This window comes from Rattus norvegicus, chromosome 18 (genome assembly GCF_021556685.1).
Source record: "Rattus norvegicus strain SHRSP/BbbUtx chromosome 18, alternate assembly SHRSP_T2T, whole genome shotgun sequence".
Taxonomy (NCBI): domain Eukaryota; kingdom Metazoa; phylum Chordata; class Mammalia; order Rodentia; family Muridae; genus Rattus; species Rattus norvegicus.
This window is the reverse complement of record NC_141551.1, coordinates 37,367,482-37,383,089: the sequence shown is the minus strand read 5'-3', so window position 1 is coordinate 37,383,089 and position 15,608 is coordinate 37,367,482. Positions and strand designations below refer to the sequence as shown.

The window sequence follows — 15,608 nt, the reverse complement described above, 5'->3', positions numbered from 1 at the left end:
AAATAGATGGAACTAGAAAATGTCATCTTGAATGAGGTAACCCAAACCCAAAAGCACATAATGGTATGTACTCACTGTTAAGTGGATATTATTCTAAAGCTCAGAATACCCATGATACACAATTCACAGACCATATGAAGCCTAACAAGAAGGAAGACCAAAGTGTGGATGCTTCAAACTCACTTAAAAGGAGGAACAATATAATCATGGGAGGCAGAGGGAGGGAGGGATCTGGGTGGGTGAGGGAAGGGGGAGGAAAAAGAGGGGGCAGGACCAGGTATGGGAAGAGCCAGGAGAGGAGTCCAGAGGGTCAGGAGAATGAATAAAAATAAGTAGCAGTGGGGGTTGGGGAACTTGGGAGAACCACTATAAAGTCTCAGATGTCAGGAATGCAAGAGGCTCCCAGGACCCAATGGGGATGACACTAGCTGAAATACACAACAGCAGGGAGACTGAACCTCAAGAGACCACCTCCAGTAGATAGTCATGGCCCCCAGTTGAGGGATTTTTTCACCCAGATTTAAAGGAAATGCAGGGGAAAAAATAGAGCAGAGGCTGAAGGAAAGGCCATCCAGAGACTGCCCCACCTTAGGATCCATTCCATTTGTAGACATCAAACCCTGACACTATTGCTGATGTCAAGATTTGTTTGCAAACAGGAGTCTAGTATGGCTGTCCTCTGAAAGGCTCTGCCAGCATCTAAGACAGATGCAGATACAGCCAACCATTGGACTGAGCCAGGGTTCCCCAATGAATGAATGTTGTGGTTTTCCCTGAAGTTACTGTATTTTGATGCTAATTCCACTGCCCCAAGGACAGCTGCCTAGTCAAGGACTCAGAACTCAGGTGACTTCACCAGAACCACCTCTCCATTGAATTTGTAAAGTACTGGTGAGGGGCAGGTACAGGATAGAAGGAGGCCTGTCATTGGAGGAGAAGGAAGGATGGGTGGGAGAGAAGTTTGAAGGAAGAGGAGAAGACTAAGAGGAGAAGAAGAGACGGAGAGAGGGGAGAAGCCATGGCAGGTGATGTTAAGATTCTGCTCTGTGTATTTACAGGTTGTTATTAATGTTCTCAAGGGATGGATGGTACTGGGCTTTGTATGTTTAAGTGGGCAATTATATCTTACCAATTGGATCTAAGATTATTGTGTTGTGTGTTCTTTTATGTAAAGGTTTGAGTGTAGGAAAGTGTGTGGCTGGGCTGTGATATCCGCCAAGATATCTAGAAGATATCTTGGGACACCGCGGCGTGGACCTAGCAGGGTAAAAGACTATTACTTATTTATTTATATATTTTTACAACAGATGGTGCGCCAAGGTGATGGACAAGAATCCACTAGGAATCCTGAGAGTTGAGAGAAAGTTTTTATTTTCTAAGTAAGAGGAGGCTGGCGCCATGTTAAGTCATGTGATATCTTAAGCACAGGGAATTCAAACAAAGAAAGGGAAAGCCACTCTGGCTGACAGGCTGTAGGTCCCCTGCTGTGTGATAAATAATGACAGATCACAGAGTCAGAGATTAAAAGCTGCTTTTTAAAGAAAGTTGTTTAGAAAGTCTTTCAGGATACTCATATTCTTTTTAACATGGGCTCCACGGGAATTTTGGGTTGAAATCCTAGTTAGACAAGCTACCTCTTAATTACAGGTATTATTAAAAGGTGATTGAGTTTGTTTTTAGAAAGAAGAGAGTAAAGAGATTACCTGAATTAAGTGGGGATTTTCATCCACAGTTCAGAACTTAGGGAAAAATTAGTCACTAACTCCAAGTAGAGAGTTGTGATGAAACGTCTGTAACACCAAGGAGAGTGAATGCAGGCATATATTTTAGAAGTTATTAAGGTTAAAGAAAAATCTGTGGCTCTGGGTAGAGAGCTTAACAGATTGAGATATTTTGGGCTAAAGTCCTGGTTTGATGTGTTGCTTATTGATACTGGAATTGATAAAAGGTATTTGGTTTGTTTTATGAATTACACCACTAAAGGGCATATAGCTCGTTGATGCCGGCTAGTGAGGGTTTGTGGTGACTTTTGATATATACCACAACAGGAAGCTCGAATTCTCTTAACGTGGGCTCCACGGGAACTTTGGGATAATTTCCCGATATCAAAGAGTACAAAAGCCTATCAGGCTCATTGTTTAGCTTACTTCCTTTTTTAAAAAACTGTTTAATATTCATGATGGCTGTGACTTTGAGTTTTATGGTTATATTATTACTCTGGGAGAGAGTTCAAGATACAAGCTTTTCTGGTTTAAGACTAAGGAATACAGTATTTTGGGAGAAAGATTTTGTCTTTGTGTTTTTAAAAAGTGTGATTAGGCTCTGGAAACCTCACAGAGTCATACTGATCAGATGTGATAGAGGTAGACCGCCTGAAAAATTTATTCAGGAGAATCAAACAAAAAGATATCTCGATTCTAAACTTTTGTCTTCAGAGTTGTATTTTACAGAGTGTGCCTACTTGGAATCCTGGTCTCAAGGACTTTCAGCTGGGTCCAGTCAGGATACATCCTGCTACAGCATTTGCTTCATTCTTCCTACCCCCTACCCCTAAGGATATCTCGACGCCCATGAACAGCTTGAAGAAGTTATAGAGGAGTCGTCGTCCCAATTCCCTGGACTTTAGGGGGGCTGAAAGTGGTTATTCTAAAATTGTTTTTCTGAGGTACTTAAAATTGGTTGTAATTTAACTGGGAGGAATTAGCTAGATTGAATTGTATGGTCATAATCTCATTTGGTAACTAAGCTAAAATCATATCTTTGCTTTGATATAAAATTTATTTGTTAAAAGAGTTTAAAAGTACAAGGTTTAGAGCCAGTCCTTTTATTGTTGTCATTATAAATTTCTGAGTTGATTACACCTGTGAGTTAAGATTCAAATAGCAAAGTCATGGCTCTGAGTTTGTGAGAGTACTTTCAAGATAAAATTTAGGATATGGAGACAACAGTCCAGATTGTCTTATATAGGGAGATGGTTTTCAAAAACGTCAGAAATGCACAAAATTTGAGATTTAAAGTTATTTATCTTTTGTTGAGACATATCTGCTCCTAACAGTTACCCTTTGGTGGATTTAATGAAGAATGTGAACATCTCTACCTCCAGGTGAGGCAATACTTTGTGGCTAGGCAGCCACTACACAAAACTGCCTGTTTCATCTGCAGACTAGTACTGTCCAGAAAAGGACAAATTATGCAGAATAGTTGACTGATAAACTCTGCCAAGACAGGGTGATCAGCCCTTCAAAATCTGCATTTCAAGAGTCTGTCAGTTGATTTTGGGCCAGAAGGCTGAAGATTTGTGCTCACATGTTGCTAACAGGGGACTGTGCTTTGTATGTTTAAGTGGGCAATTATATCTTACCAATTGGATCTAAGATTATTGTGTTGTGTGTTCTTTTATGTAAAGGTTTGAGTGTAGGAAAGTGTGTGGCTGGGCTGTGTTTCCGCCAAGATACCTAGCAGATATCTTGGGGCACCGTGGTACAGAGCTAGCAGGGTAAAAGACACCGTTACTCTTTATTATTCTTATACTTTTACAACAACAAATGAACTATGGGAAAGCCTGAAGAAGCTGAAGGCGATTGCAACTTCATAGGAAGAACAACAATATCAACCAACCAGACCCCCTAGAGCTCCCAGAAACTAAACCACCAACCAAAGAGTACACATGGGCGGGTCCATGGCTCCTGCTACATATGTAGCAGAAGACTGCCTTATCTCCCATCAGTGGGAGGGAAGGCTCTTGGTCCTGAGGAGGCTTGATACCCCAGAGAAGGTGAATGATAGAGGAGTAAGACACAAGTGGGTGGGTAGGCAGAGGAGCACTGTCTTAGAGGCAAAGAGGAGGTGGAAGGGTGGGAGGGCTTTGGAGGGGAGACATTTGAAATGTAACAAATAAAATGATAATTAAAAAACAAAATAAGCACTAAACACTTTAGAAAGTCTTCAACATTTATCCACCAAAAATGCAAATTAAAACTACACTGAGATTCGATTTCATCCTTGTCAGAATGGCCATCATCAAACAAAAGGAAAAAGAAAAAGAAAACAAAGACAATAAATGCTGGCAAGGTTGGATAAAAAGAGACATCATCTAGTAAAGCCACTGTGGAAATCAGGGTGGGGGGATCTCAAAAAGCTAATCTAGAAGTAGCATATGCCCAGCTATACCAACCATATGCATATACTCAAGAGTTCCTTGTATCCTACTGTAGAGCTGTGTTGATCTATTCTTTTCACAAGTGCAAGGAAGTGGAATCAGCCTAAATGTTCATCAATAGAGCAATGGAAATGTGGAATATAACTACAATGGGAGTTGCCCCACCCCAGAGAAACATGGAAAATCCATGGAACTGGAAAACATGTTAAGCAAGGTAAATCCAGCCTCTAACTGTGCAGATCCTATCCTCTGTTAAATATGTCTATCTAGATAATAGTGAATATAGACAAGGGCCAGAAAACTAGAACAGAGTCTATTTGACTGGGAGAAAAAAAGAAAAGAGCCTTAAGGGCAAGGGAAGACAATACAACAGAAGGGAAGCGAAGCCTGTGGTCAGAAGTTATTGAGAGGCAGGGTATTGAGAGGAAGGCAGAGAGATGAGAGCAGAGTAGCACTGCACAGAATCAACTAAGCATGTATGAAAACCCCAGATGGAAACCTATAAGCTAATTTATACAATAAAATAGTGATACAAAATTAAAATATATTTCAAGTTTTATAGAAAAAGAGCATGTAATTTAAGTAAATGGGTAAAAGATGAAATAAACAATTCAGTAAGAAATAAATGACTATAAGGAGATTTATTTCTTAAAAAGAATAGAACCAAAAGAGCAAAGGAAATCTTTAATTTTTTAAAAATAGCATTCTAAAAATCTACCAAAACCTAACTAACAAAATGAATGAATGAATAAATAAATAAACAAACAAACAAACAAATAGTCATTTACTCAAGATGGCCTGGATATAAGGAAGAGCCATAACATTTACATGCTTTTTATAAGTAATTACTTGATATATATTAAACCAAGGAAATTATTAAATAAATGAAAAGAAGGAACGATAGCAATGAACCAAGACTCCCACCATAGCCACTCTCTTAGGAGTTACTTGCCATGTATTTTTGGGAGTGGGGGTTGAAACGGTACCTCATTGTGTAGCCCTGACTAGAACTCACTGTGTAAACCAGACTGTCCTTGAACTTACAACACTCCTGACTGCCTCTGCCACCTAAGGGATAGAATTACAACGGGGTATTACTATACTGGGTTCCTATCATGTCAATCCTACTATCATGAAATTCTGAGCTCATCTGTCATTGACACTCTTCTCGACAAGACAACTGATAAACACCATATTACAAAACCCAACCTACAATTTTCAGTCTATATTTTTTCATTCAAATAACAGTTAACAGAACCAACCATTTTTTAAAATATATTTACCTTTAACACTTTTTTCCTCTTCTCTAAAAACTTATGCCTTTAAAATATTTACAATCTGATAACTCTGAAATGTGTACTTTCCACACCTCTTTCCTAAATCTAAGAGATACAGATAGCCAAACACCTAACATCACTTCACTTAGGGTCTCCTAATTATCTCAGCCTTAAACATACCTAAAAAGACCTCTTGTCTTATAATGTATACAGCCCCTAGGTTTCTTCCTACATTCCTTCTAGTTTTTCAATCTCAAATAAGTGGTAACATGGGCTCCATGATTAAGGATGTCAGAGCACATTCACAATGACCAGAGTTAGGATTCCAGCACACACAGTAACACAGCAGGTGTTTTGCCCACAGAAAATCATGGAGCTTTTCTGCCTCCCAGCCTAGCTGAGAAAGCACAAGCCACAGGTTTAGGGAGAGCCTGCCTCAAAGGAACAGGCAGCATGAATGACAGATGAAGACACCTAATGCTATCTTCTGACATTCCTCCAACACTTGCACATTTATATTCTTATACACCCCAACATACAAAATAAACAAAAATGGGCATCATTACTCAGCAACCTAAAATTAAAATATATAAGTAGAAAAACATATTAAAATGTATTTGCATAAAGGTAAGAATATTACTTTCTAAAATATAACTCAGTATTTTCTGTGTCATGCTATAAACAAACCACACAAATTTTTATATTTTATGATACTGACTTAGTTTATTTCATATACATTTTACTTCTTTATACGACATTTACCTCTAAAGGATGAAGGTTCCTGAAGAGCGTTACTTGTCAGTCTGGCTGGTCCACAGAACACCAGAACAGTAACAGGTGTCACTGCTGAACAACATCTGATATTAGCAATTCTATGGGCTCTGGTCATTTCATCATAAATAAGCCAATCTGTGGGCAATGCCTGAATTGCTGCAGCCTGACCATTGGCTGGAGGAATCTATTAAGATAGTTAAAAAAATTAATCCCTTAATTATTCATAATACTTTAAGTTCTTTAGTAAAACAAATAATGCACGTTAGTATTCAAAAACAGAAGCAAGCCCTTGTTCTTCTGGTTTATACAGATTCCCTCACTACTTTTCCAATGTTACTTCTAACATTTATTATTTATTTATTATTAGTTATTTCTAAGATTTAATATTTTATTATATATATTTTCCAAATTATCTTGCTAAAGCAGAAGTAGTTGGAGTATTTTTGTTTATCTTCACTACCACAGGGTCTAAGAGCATTAAAAATGTTTTACCTTTTTGTACTGAGGCTGACTGAGAACTGAAGTGGGATGAAAGCGTACTTTTTTTTCCTTTGGCCCTGTCAATACTACATTCTCTCTGTCCACATGGACTAAATTAGGATACATGCCTGCTACCAATGCAGCTTTAACAACAGCCCAATTCTCGGAGTTTGTGTTAACATCTCGAATGTCACCACCACCTCGTGCTCTAACAAAACCTAGGTGGACAAAAAGAGTACACTAATCTTTTATATTACACAAAAGGCACTTTAACATTTATGTACATTTAACAACAAGAAACTGTAACATCATATAACATCTAACTCCATGATTAATACTATCCACTTTGGCAAGTGTGAAGTATAGAACTAATAAAGCAAAGTTTAGATCTGTTCAGGCTAGATTAGGTATATGAGCTATTGGGAAAAGATATCATATGTAACCCCGACCAAATGGATTTCCCCGTTTGTTGTCCTGAGCATTTGGGATGTTGGTAGTGGCTATTATGCCTCACTCTATATGTACATTCTTCGGTAAAACCATTGATCAGTTGCTGTGTTGGTTAGCTTTTTGTCAACCTGACAAGCTGTAGTCATCTAAGAAGGGGGAACCTCACTTAAGAAAATATCCCCAACAGACTGGCCTGTTGACAAGTCTGTGAGGTATTTTCTTGATTTCTGATTGCTGTGGAAGGGGTAGTCCATTTTGGGCAGTGCCATCACTTGGCAGGTAGTCCTGGATGGTGCAGAAAGCAGGCTGAGCAAGCAATGAAGAAGAAGTCAGCAAGCAACAGTTTTCCAGAGCCTCTGTCTAGTTCCTGTCCTGACTTCCTATGGTGACATAACAACTAAAAGGTGAAATAAGCCTATTCTTCCCCAGGTTGCTTTTAATCGTGGTCTTTATCATAGCAAAAGAAACCAAATTAGACACTGCTATCATAAACATTCTCCAAGTTTACAACTTGAAACCCAAACCATTCTTTTCACTTTTATCAATATTTTCATTTTCTCAAACATCAACTCTAAAGGTATGGTTAAGTATGTAGGCTGTATGCTAAAATTTTAAAACTCCTTCATATTTTCGCATATTTGAAACAAATCTAAATTCTTAATTATCTTGTTTCCTCTCATACTTAGACTAACCTATAAAACCAAATTTGGATACTAATGATTATCACTTCAGTTAACTATGTTACTTAAAAAAACAGAAACAAAACAAAACCATCAAAGAAGCCATTCTAAAAGAAAACAGAAACATTAGAGTCCTCTCAAAAAATTGTACTTTCAAGTTATTACCAATCATTTTAGTGTTCCACATGTATGTAGCAGCCATGTTAATCTACCTAAATTCTTATAATTGCAATTTTACAGATAAATCTAAGAGTCAAAAGTAAATATAACAAATTATATATAAATTAATCATTAACAAAAATTAGAATTTGCTCTGCCAACATTATCAAAAGGGTATACTGATCATGCTCATATACTTTTACACACAGTTTTACATATATACTTCATAAAGTTTCACACAAGCAGTATAATATTTTACTTCATCAATAAGCAAAGTACAGAAGAGAAAAGATAGAGAAGTGCACACATCAGCTCATGAATATAGACTTACAGTGTGATGTAAAGAGAACAGGAACTAGCATCACTTTAAATCTGGAAACATGAAATAAAATTATGGTGCTATGTAGGAAAACCTTACCTGATGCTCTAAGCTGACCAAGCAACTGTGTTCTCATGCCTATAATGATTTCCATAGTAGCTTGTGAAAGAAAATTCTTTTCACAAAAGGCTCGCTCCCACCCATCACTTCGTGCTTTCTGCCATGCCTACAAAAGAAAAAGAAAAAAAAACAAATAAACAACAACAACAACAACAACAAAAAACCCACAGAATATCTACCAATCACATCTAAATGAGGGAACAAAGTAATGCCACTGTATTAATCACTCCAGGTAAAGTATTATCCTGATAGTTTTACAAAAGTCTAATATTTTATAATCAAATTAGACATTGTCATTTAGTTTATATACAACTGCTATCATGGCAATTGAGTTTCAAATTCTCCCATATACTCCGTTTTGCTCTCATTTTGATATTCATGGCCTCTTTCTTCGTTGTTACATGTACACACACACACACACACACACACACACACACACACACACTCACTCTTAAATATAAAATGCTCAATCTGTATAATGTATGTACATTTTCAGGGCTGACCATTGGGTATTGAATAGTGAGTTGGGGAGTTCTTTCCTGGAGAAGACTATTTTTCCCACTCTCAGTCTTCTTTACTTGCCTGTACTTTGTGTAGAGTTGAGGCCTCATGGTCTTTTCCCATCCACTTCTGCTCTACTGATAAAATATAACTTCTGAGACTGGAGGTGGCTCAGTAGTTAAGAGCATTTGTTGCTCTGTGGAGGACCCAGGTTCAGGTTCTAAGCACTGACAGGGTGGCTCATAACCATCTGTAACCCTACTTCCAGGGAATCAAACCCTGCTTCCTTCCTCCACAGACACCAGGTCCACACGCAGAAAAAATACTCATATAAAAATAAATAAATCTTAAATAAAAGTAAATCAATGCAGCTTCCCAAGTAGAACAAAATTAACAGAGTATTTAATATTTATTTTAATTTTTAAATTGCTACACCTGCCCCAGAATGTATTAAATACAGCATGTTCAACAATAAACAAAAGTAATAGTACCTGAAATGCTCTCAGAAGTGCCATGTGGTCACTGAAAGTCCCTGCCGTGAAACGTTTCCTACAAAGCATAGCTGCACGTTTTTGAGAGGCCTGGGTAGGCAGTACAAAAGGATCACGATAAGCTAGCGTGCAGGCGATTGTAAGGATGGGGTCCAGACACTTTAAAACAACAGCACACAGGACCATTTTCCCAAGATGTGGTTCTACTGGCAAATCAGCCAAATGATAGCCAAGTTCAGTCAGATCTTCCCATGCATCCATTGCATCTATTGTCTAGGCAAAAGGATGAAAAAAAGATTGACATAGCCCAAAATTATGCTTAAATTAAAAACCCAGTGAGTATGAAATAATGCAAATGTTCTTTTGCTATCATATTATGTAAAAATATTTTGTATTAAATGTATACATATAATAACTATATCTACCATTTTAAATTATAAAGGCACTCAAGTATTAATCAAGTAACAATTTTTAAAAGAATAAAATTATTTAAAACATATGCTCATGTAGCTTAAATTTTAAGTTGAAAAAACAAACAAGTAAAATAATTACAATACCAACCTTGAGCATCTGAACAGCGTTTCTTACAATTAAGGCTGGAGGTGGTTCAGGAGCTTTCATAAGGAAGTCAGCAATGGTACAATTGACTGGGGCTAACAGCTTGGTATGCAAACAAAGCTCCTGTAAACCACGATGGCAAAACAATTATGAAGAGCAAAACTCTAACACTGACTTTTATATTAAAACAGCCAAGAGAACTATGTGTCCCAATCACAAACTAGCAAAGACTCAGAGTCAAAGGAATGTGGGAAGAACATCTTCAGTGAAACTTGCTTGTAACACCCTCAATCAGCTTATACCAAAATGATCACTGCCCCTTCTGGCAACATTTTTTTCACCATTTTTACCCACACTCTCAAAGAGAAACTAACCAGACAGTAAGTCACTTTCTTCCCTTTATGATCACTTCATTCTATCATCTTTTTCCATTCAACAAATATCCAGGAGCTTTTGACAGTTAGGCATATGCCTGCTTTTCTGTAGTTTATAGTAAAGTGAAAACCAGACCTTAGATTACTTTAGCACATCATTATTTATAATTACTTACATCTGTGCTAAGTGCTATGAAGGATACTGGGTACTACAGGCATGGGGGCAGTGCATACATTGTAATTAAGTTCGAGAAGGAGCTGGAGAAGGAGGCTAGAAGTGAAAGACAGTTTCCAAGAAGAAATGACACACTAAGATGTATATAATAGGAGTTTAATCATAAAGTAAGTAAGGGAAAGGAATTTAGAAATTGGTTAGCACACATGAAAGCAAAAGAAATAAATATAACTTTAAAGAACACAAAATCTAATGAGAGTAGAATCATGAGGATAAGGGATTGGAAACATTGAAGAGTTTATTTAGTAATTTAGGTTCCAAAAGTTTTTAATTATAAATCAGAGGAAGAAAAAAATCTTGCAAAGACATTGGGAATAGGAAACCATGGGGATATGAATGTCAAAAACATGATTCTGTATCTAGAAAGTATCTAGGCTAAGAGACTAAAAAACCAACGGGGGCTGGACAGATGGCTGAGTGGTTAAAGGACTTGCTGCAGAGCAGTGGAGCCAGGCTAAGTTCCCAGCACCACATCAGGCAGCTTAGAGCATTCTGCCTCTCTACCTCCAGGGGACATGAGGACACGTGCTGGCTTCTAAAGGCAACACATACATGGGCATGCTTACATGCAGACACACAAACTTGCACATAAAAATAAAATAGAATGAGCCAATCTTTCAAAGACAGAATCAAACTGATATTCTTCTAGTTTTCCATGAAGACAGAAAACTCAAAGAAAAGCAATGAAGATTTGGAGATCTCAGTAAATACAGAATTACAAGGGTAGAGGCTCAGCATCTTACATTATGCTATTGGGATTACCTTCTACAACTTAAATGATTTAGTTTCTAATTCTATCTAGAATTTTCAAAACCCAAACTACATATCTGAGACTCTTACAATGCTAGAATTAAGTGCGCACGCGTGTGTGCGCGCACACACACACAAACACACACACACAAACACACACACACACAAACACACACACACTTTGGAATGGCTCCCATAATGTATTCCAATAACTTGAAAAACTATCTGAAGGTTCTTTATTGTGATATATCCCACTTCATAAAACTTATGATTTTACTTTGTAAACTGAATTTATTCAAGCTCAATCAGTAGAAACTGAAATGGGACCTGTTTGCTCTGCTCACCCACACACAAAGTCTTAGAGCTGTAGGTCTACCTGCAATGGCATTCTCAAGAGTTCTGGAGTCTGAAATTCCAGCATGTTCTGAAATCGAAGTCTACTAAACAGTCGGAAACAAATTCCAGGTCTACATCGTCCAGCTCTTAAAATAAAACATAAAATTAAGACTCAGATAAGGAATAAAGACAATAATAATGAAACTTCACACTAATGTGATTTAGGAGATAGAAGAGTGAATCATGATCAAGACATCTGAGTTCTAATCTTTATTTGACCCCCATGAATACATTTAAAAGGTGTTTTGTGCTCTGGGACTCAATATTATTTACTGAGCAAGATTCACAAATATGCCATCTACAGTTATAGGTAAAAACAAACAAAAAACCAAAGGTAGTAATATAAACTGGAAATCAAGTGAAATTCAAAGCATAAATGCTTAGTAATTTAAATGTCAATCAATTTCACTGAGATGGTATCAGGCAGTGTGTTCAGGCCCACTGATCAGAGTTGTGGGTTACATAACAACAGAGCTCTGACATTTACCCCATCACCACAGAGACAGTTTTTGGAAAGATCAGAAAACATAGTGAAGCAGTCTCCTTTTAGTTCTCCTAATCAGAGAAATAGCTAGTGTCTGGATGGATGACAGATACTTCCAACCTTATGGAGTTCACAATCCAGAAAGGATAAAGGCAAAAAAATACAACGGTACATAATCTGATGTTCCACCCAAATCTCCTGATGTTTATTATAAGCCTACACTTCAGAAGCTTCTTGGACAGCTCCACCTAGACTTTCTAGTCAACTAAGACACATGGCGTCCAAAGGTATTTATTCTTCTCAACAGAATTCTTACCAACCTCTCTATCTGACAACTAATTTTCTAACTGCCCAATTTTCTAAAACATCCTGGATAACATTTAATTTTTTAATTCTACTATTATGTGTTTGGGGGGTTGTGTGCATAGATATGCCATAGAGTCAGCGAGCAACTTTCAAGAATAGATTCTCTCCTTTTACCATGGGTTCCAGGACTAAACTCAGGTTTGCAGCCTTGCATGGCAAGTGCTTATAGGACCCCCCCCCCCTTATTTTTAATCAATCCAGCATTTTTAATATTACAAGATTCCTTACCCCTCACCTCATACATATAAAAACATGCCCAATATTACTTTAGTATATCTCAAATTGTCCATCTCTGTTTTCAACCTGCTACAATAATCCTATCCGCTGTCTCTCTCTTATGGAAATGAAACTACTAATAAACCCATTCTCTAAAGAGCTGAAAAGAATGCTAGCTAGCATCATATCACCACTTTTTTAGATAGCCCAAGGGCTATCTAAGAGTGACTTCTGCTGGTGTGGAGGACCCAAGTTCCCTCCTTATAAACTCCAGCTCCAGGAGTTTAGCACTTCTGGCCTCCACAAAGCACCTACATACACTATCACTATAAAAAAATAAAAATGGTCCTTAAGAACTTGTTCAAAACTTCAGGTTATTTTTGACCATCTTCTTTCAGATTAAACTAAATAAACAACTTTTGTGCTCATTTTGACCCATGTGCCTTTATCTGACTCTTCCTTAACCTTTCAGGAATGCCTTTCCTTAATTCATCTTTTTCCTTATGTTCCTTAAATTCATGCAGCACTCCTCTAGGAGCAATATCCTGTTACACTAATTCAACATGGATTATAGCACTGATGTTTAACTATGTTAATCCTATCCATGAGCATGAAGATCTTTCCATCTTCTGCTATCTTCTTCAATTTCCTTCTTCAAAGACTTGAAGCTTTTATCATACGGGTCTTTTACTTGCTTGGTTAGAGTTGCTCCAAGATACTTTATTTTACTTGTGACTATTGTGAAGGGTGTTGTTTCCCTGATTTCTTTCTCAGCTCGTTTGTCATTTGTATAAACAAGGGTTGCCGGTTTGTTATTGTTGTTCTTGTTGGTTGATTTGGTTTGGTTTTGAGTTGATCTGTACCCAGCCACTTTGCCAAAAGAAGTTCCATGGTAGAATTTTTCGGGTTGCTTATATATATACTGTATCATCTACAAATATTAATATTTTTGACTTCTTCCTTTACAATTTGTAATGCTTTTATCTTCTTAAGTTGTCTTATTACTCTAGGTAGAACTTCAAGTGTTATATTGAATAGATATATAGAGAGTAAACAGCCTTGTCTTATTCCTGATTTTAGTGGAATTGTTTTGAGTTTCTCTCCATTCAATTTGATGTGGACTACAGGCTTGCTGTAAATTGTCTTTATTATGTTTGAGTATGCCCCCCACCCCCAAAAAACCTTTAAGACCAATTTGTGCTATCCAAAACATGGTCAACTTAAGCAGGAGCCACAACCTTGAAGAAAGCCCCTCCCTCTCCCAGCGGCTAACAGCTGCCAATAGCTCCACAGGTACAAGTGGGGATATGTGCTCAATTCCCCTCTCCCTCCATGCTGATGTTTGATGTAACTTGGGCTGGCAACATAGCTCAATTTAACTTTTGAAAAATTACCCCAAAAGGACCAGTAAGATAGCTTAGGGGTTATAAGCATTTGTCATCAAGCCCAGACCTTAGTTCTATTCTCAGGAACTACATGGTAGTTTCAATTCCTGAAAGATATAATCTTAATACTACACGTGTGCCATAGCAGGTATATGCCTCTGACAAACATTCAAAATAAATTAAGTAAAGGAATGTAATTTAAATTTTTCTAGTTATTTTTAAAGTATCAAAACAGTTTGCTTGGCAAAGACACTATAAAATTAAGACTACTATGAAAACTAACATAAAAGGAAGACTATATGACAAATATGTAATGCATATGGTAATATTACTATCACAGGCAATTAGATAAGTAGAAATTATGCATGTAATTATAACATAAAATGTACATTACCTGCCTTTGCGCTGTATGGCACTAGCTTTGGAAATCCATACCATTTTTAACATTGTAACAAAATTCAGTGCATCAAAGGATTTCTGTAATATTTAAATCATTTTTATGTTAAAACATGATCTATAAATAATGAGGATATAAAAATATTACCGACATATTTTTACATACAGAGTTAAATTTAAAGTCCTCTCTTGACTAGAAGAAACTGTTTCTTAAAAATTCAGGTTTCCTGGTTATAAGTACTCTAATAAAAAACAGTAAATGGCCAACTAAACTTAGAAGACCTATACAACTCCCCATGCCGTACTGTGCAGAGCTGTTTGTAGTTCTCTACTACAGCTTAATAATTGATTCTCAAGAGATACCAAGACTTTATTGTGACATCAACATGGCTACCTAGACATAAACTGAACAAGAACAACATCAACAGACATTTTGCCATGGAATGGAGAAAGCCTGCTGGGCCTCAACTCTAGACCAAGAAATACAGGTAACTGGGGAATACTGAGAGCAGAAGACATGGCCTTCCCCAGACAAGAACACACCAATTAGTGGTCAGTCCTGAGATCACATAAGTACAGATTATATTATACACACTAAGCAGGATGGATTCATATATTTAGGAATGTGTGTGTGTGTGTGTGTGTGTGTGTGTGTGTGTGAAACAATGAAAAAGAGGTCATAAATTTGAAACAGGGAGTAGCCAGGGATGAGTCAGAGGAAAGAAAGGAAAGAGAGGAAATGATGTGATTATCGTGTCAAAAAAAATAAATAAAACCTTTAAACAACAAAACAAAGTGTAAAAATGTAAAAATAGGTTTCTCTGATAATTATTTTTATCATATTATATCATTTTAAGAAATAGGAGTGACAAAAAAAAGATATTTGCTGAGATACTTCTCAAGAAGTAAATTTCTATAAAAATAATTTACCAAACAAAACATTTCAAAGTAAAGCATTTTTAACCCTTTCTACTTAACATCCTGCTGAGTTACCAAGAAGTAAACCTTTCCTGAGTATTTCAAAGGAAAATATAAAAA

The 15,608-nt window shown here is 37.0% G+C and overlaps 1 protein-coding gene across 3 annotated transcripts in view; it reads right to left on the bottom strand.

The window, feature by feature from the left end:
* Ythdc2 (YTH N6-methyladenosine RNA binding protein C2) overlaps positions 1-15,608 on the bottom strand; it is a 65,266-nt gene that overhangs the window by 20,919 nt on the left and 28,739 nt on the right. For all 3 annotated transcript variants that reach the window (NM_001427202.1, XM_087592839.1, XM_087592840.1), the window contains 7 exons: positions 14,569-14,651; positions 11,704-11,809; positions 9,972-10,091; positions 9,411-9,683; positions 8,398-8,524; positions 6,703-6,908; positions 6,199-6,394 (listed from right to left, as the gene is read on the bottom strand). In NM_001427202.1, the coding sequence (NP_001414131.1) occupies positions 6,199-6,394; positions 6,703-6,908; positions 8,398-8,524; positions 9,411-9,683; positions 9,972-10,091; positions 11,704-11,809; positions 14,569-14,651 (1,111 nt within the window). The remainder of the gene's footprint in view (positions 1-6,198; positions 6,395-6,702; positions 6,909-8,397; positions 8,525-9,410; positions 9,684-9,971; positions 10,092-11,703; positions 11,810-14,568; positions 14,652-15,608) is intronic.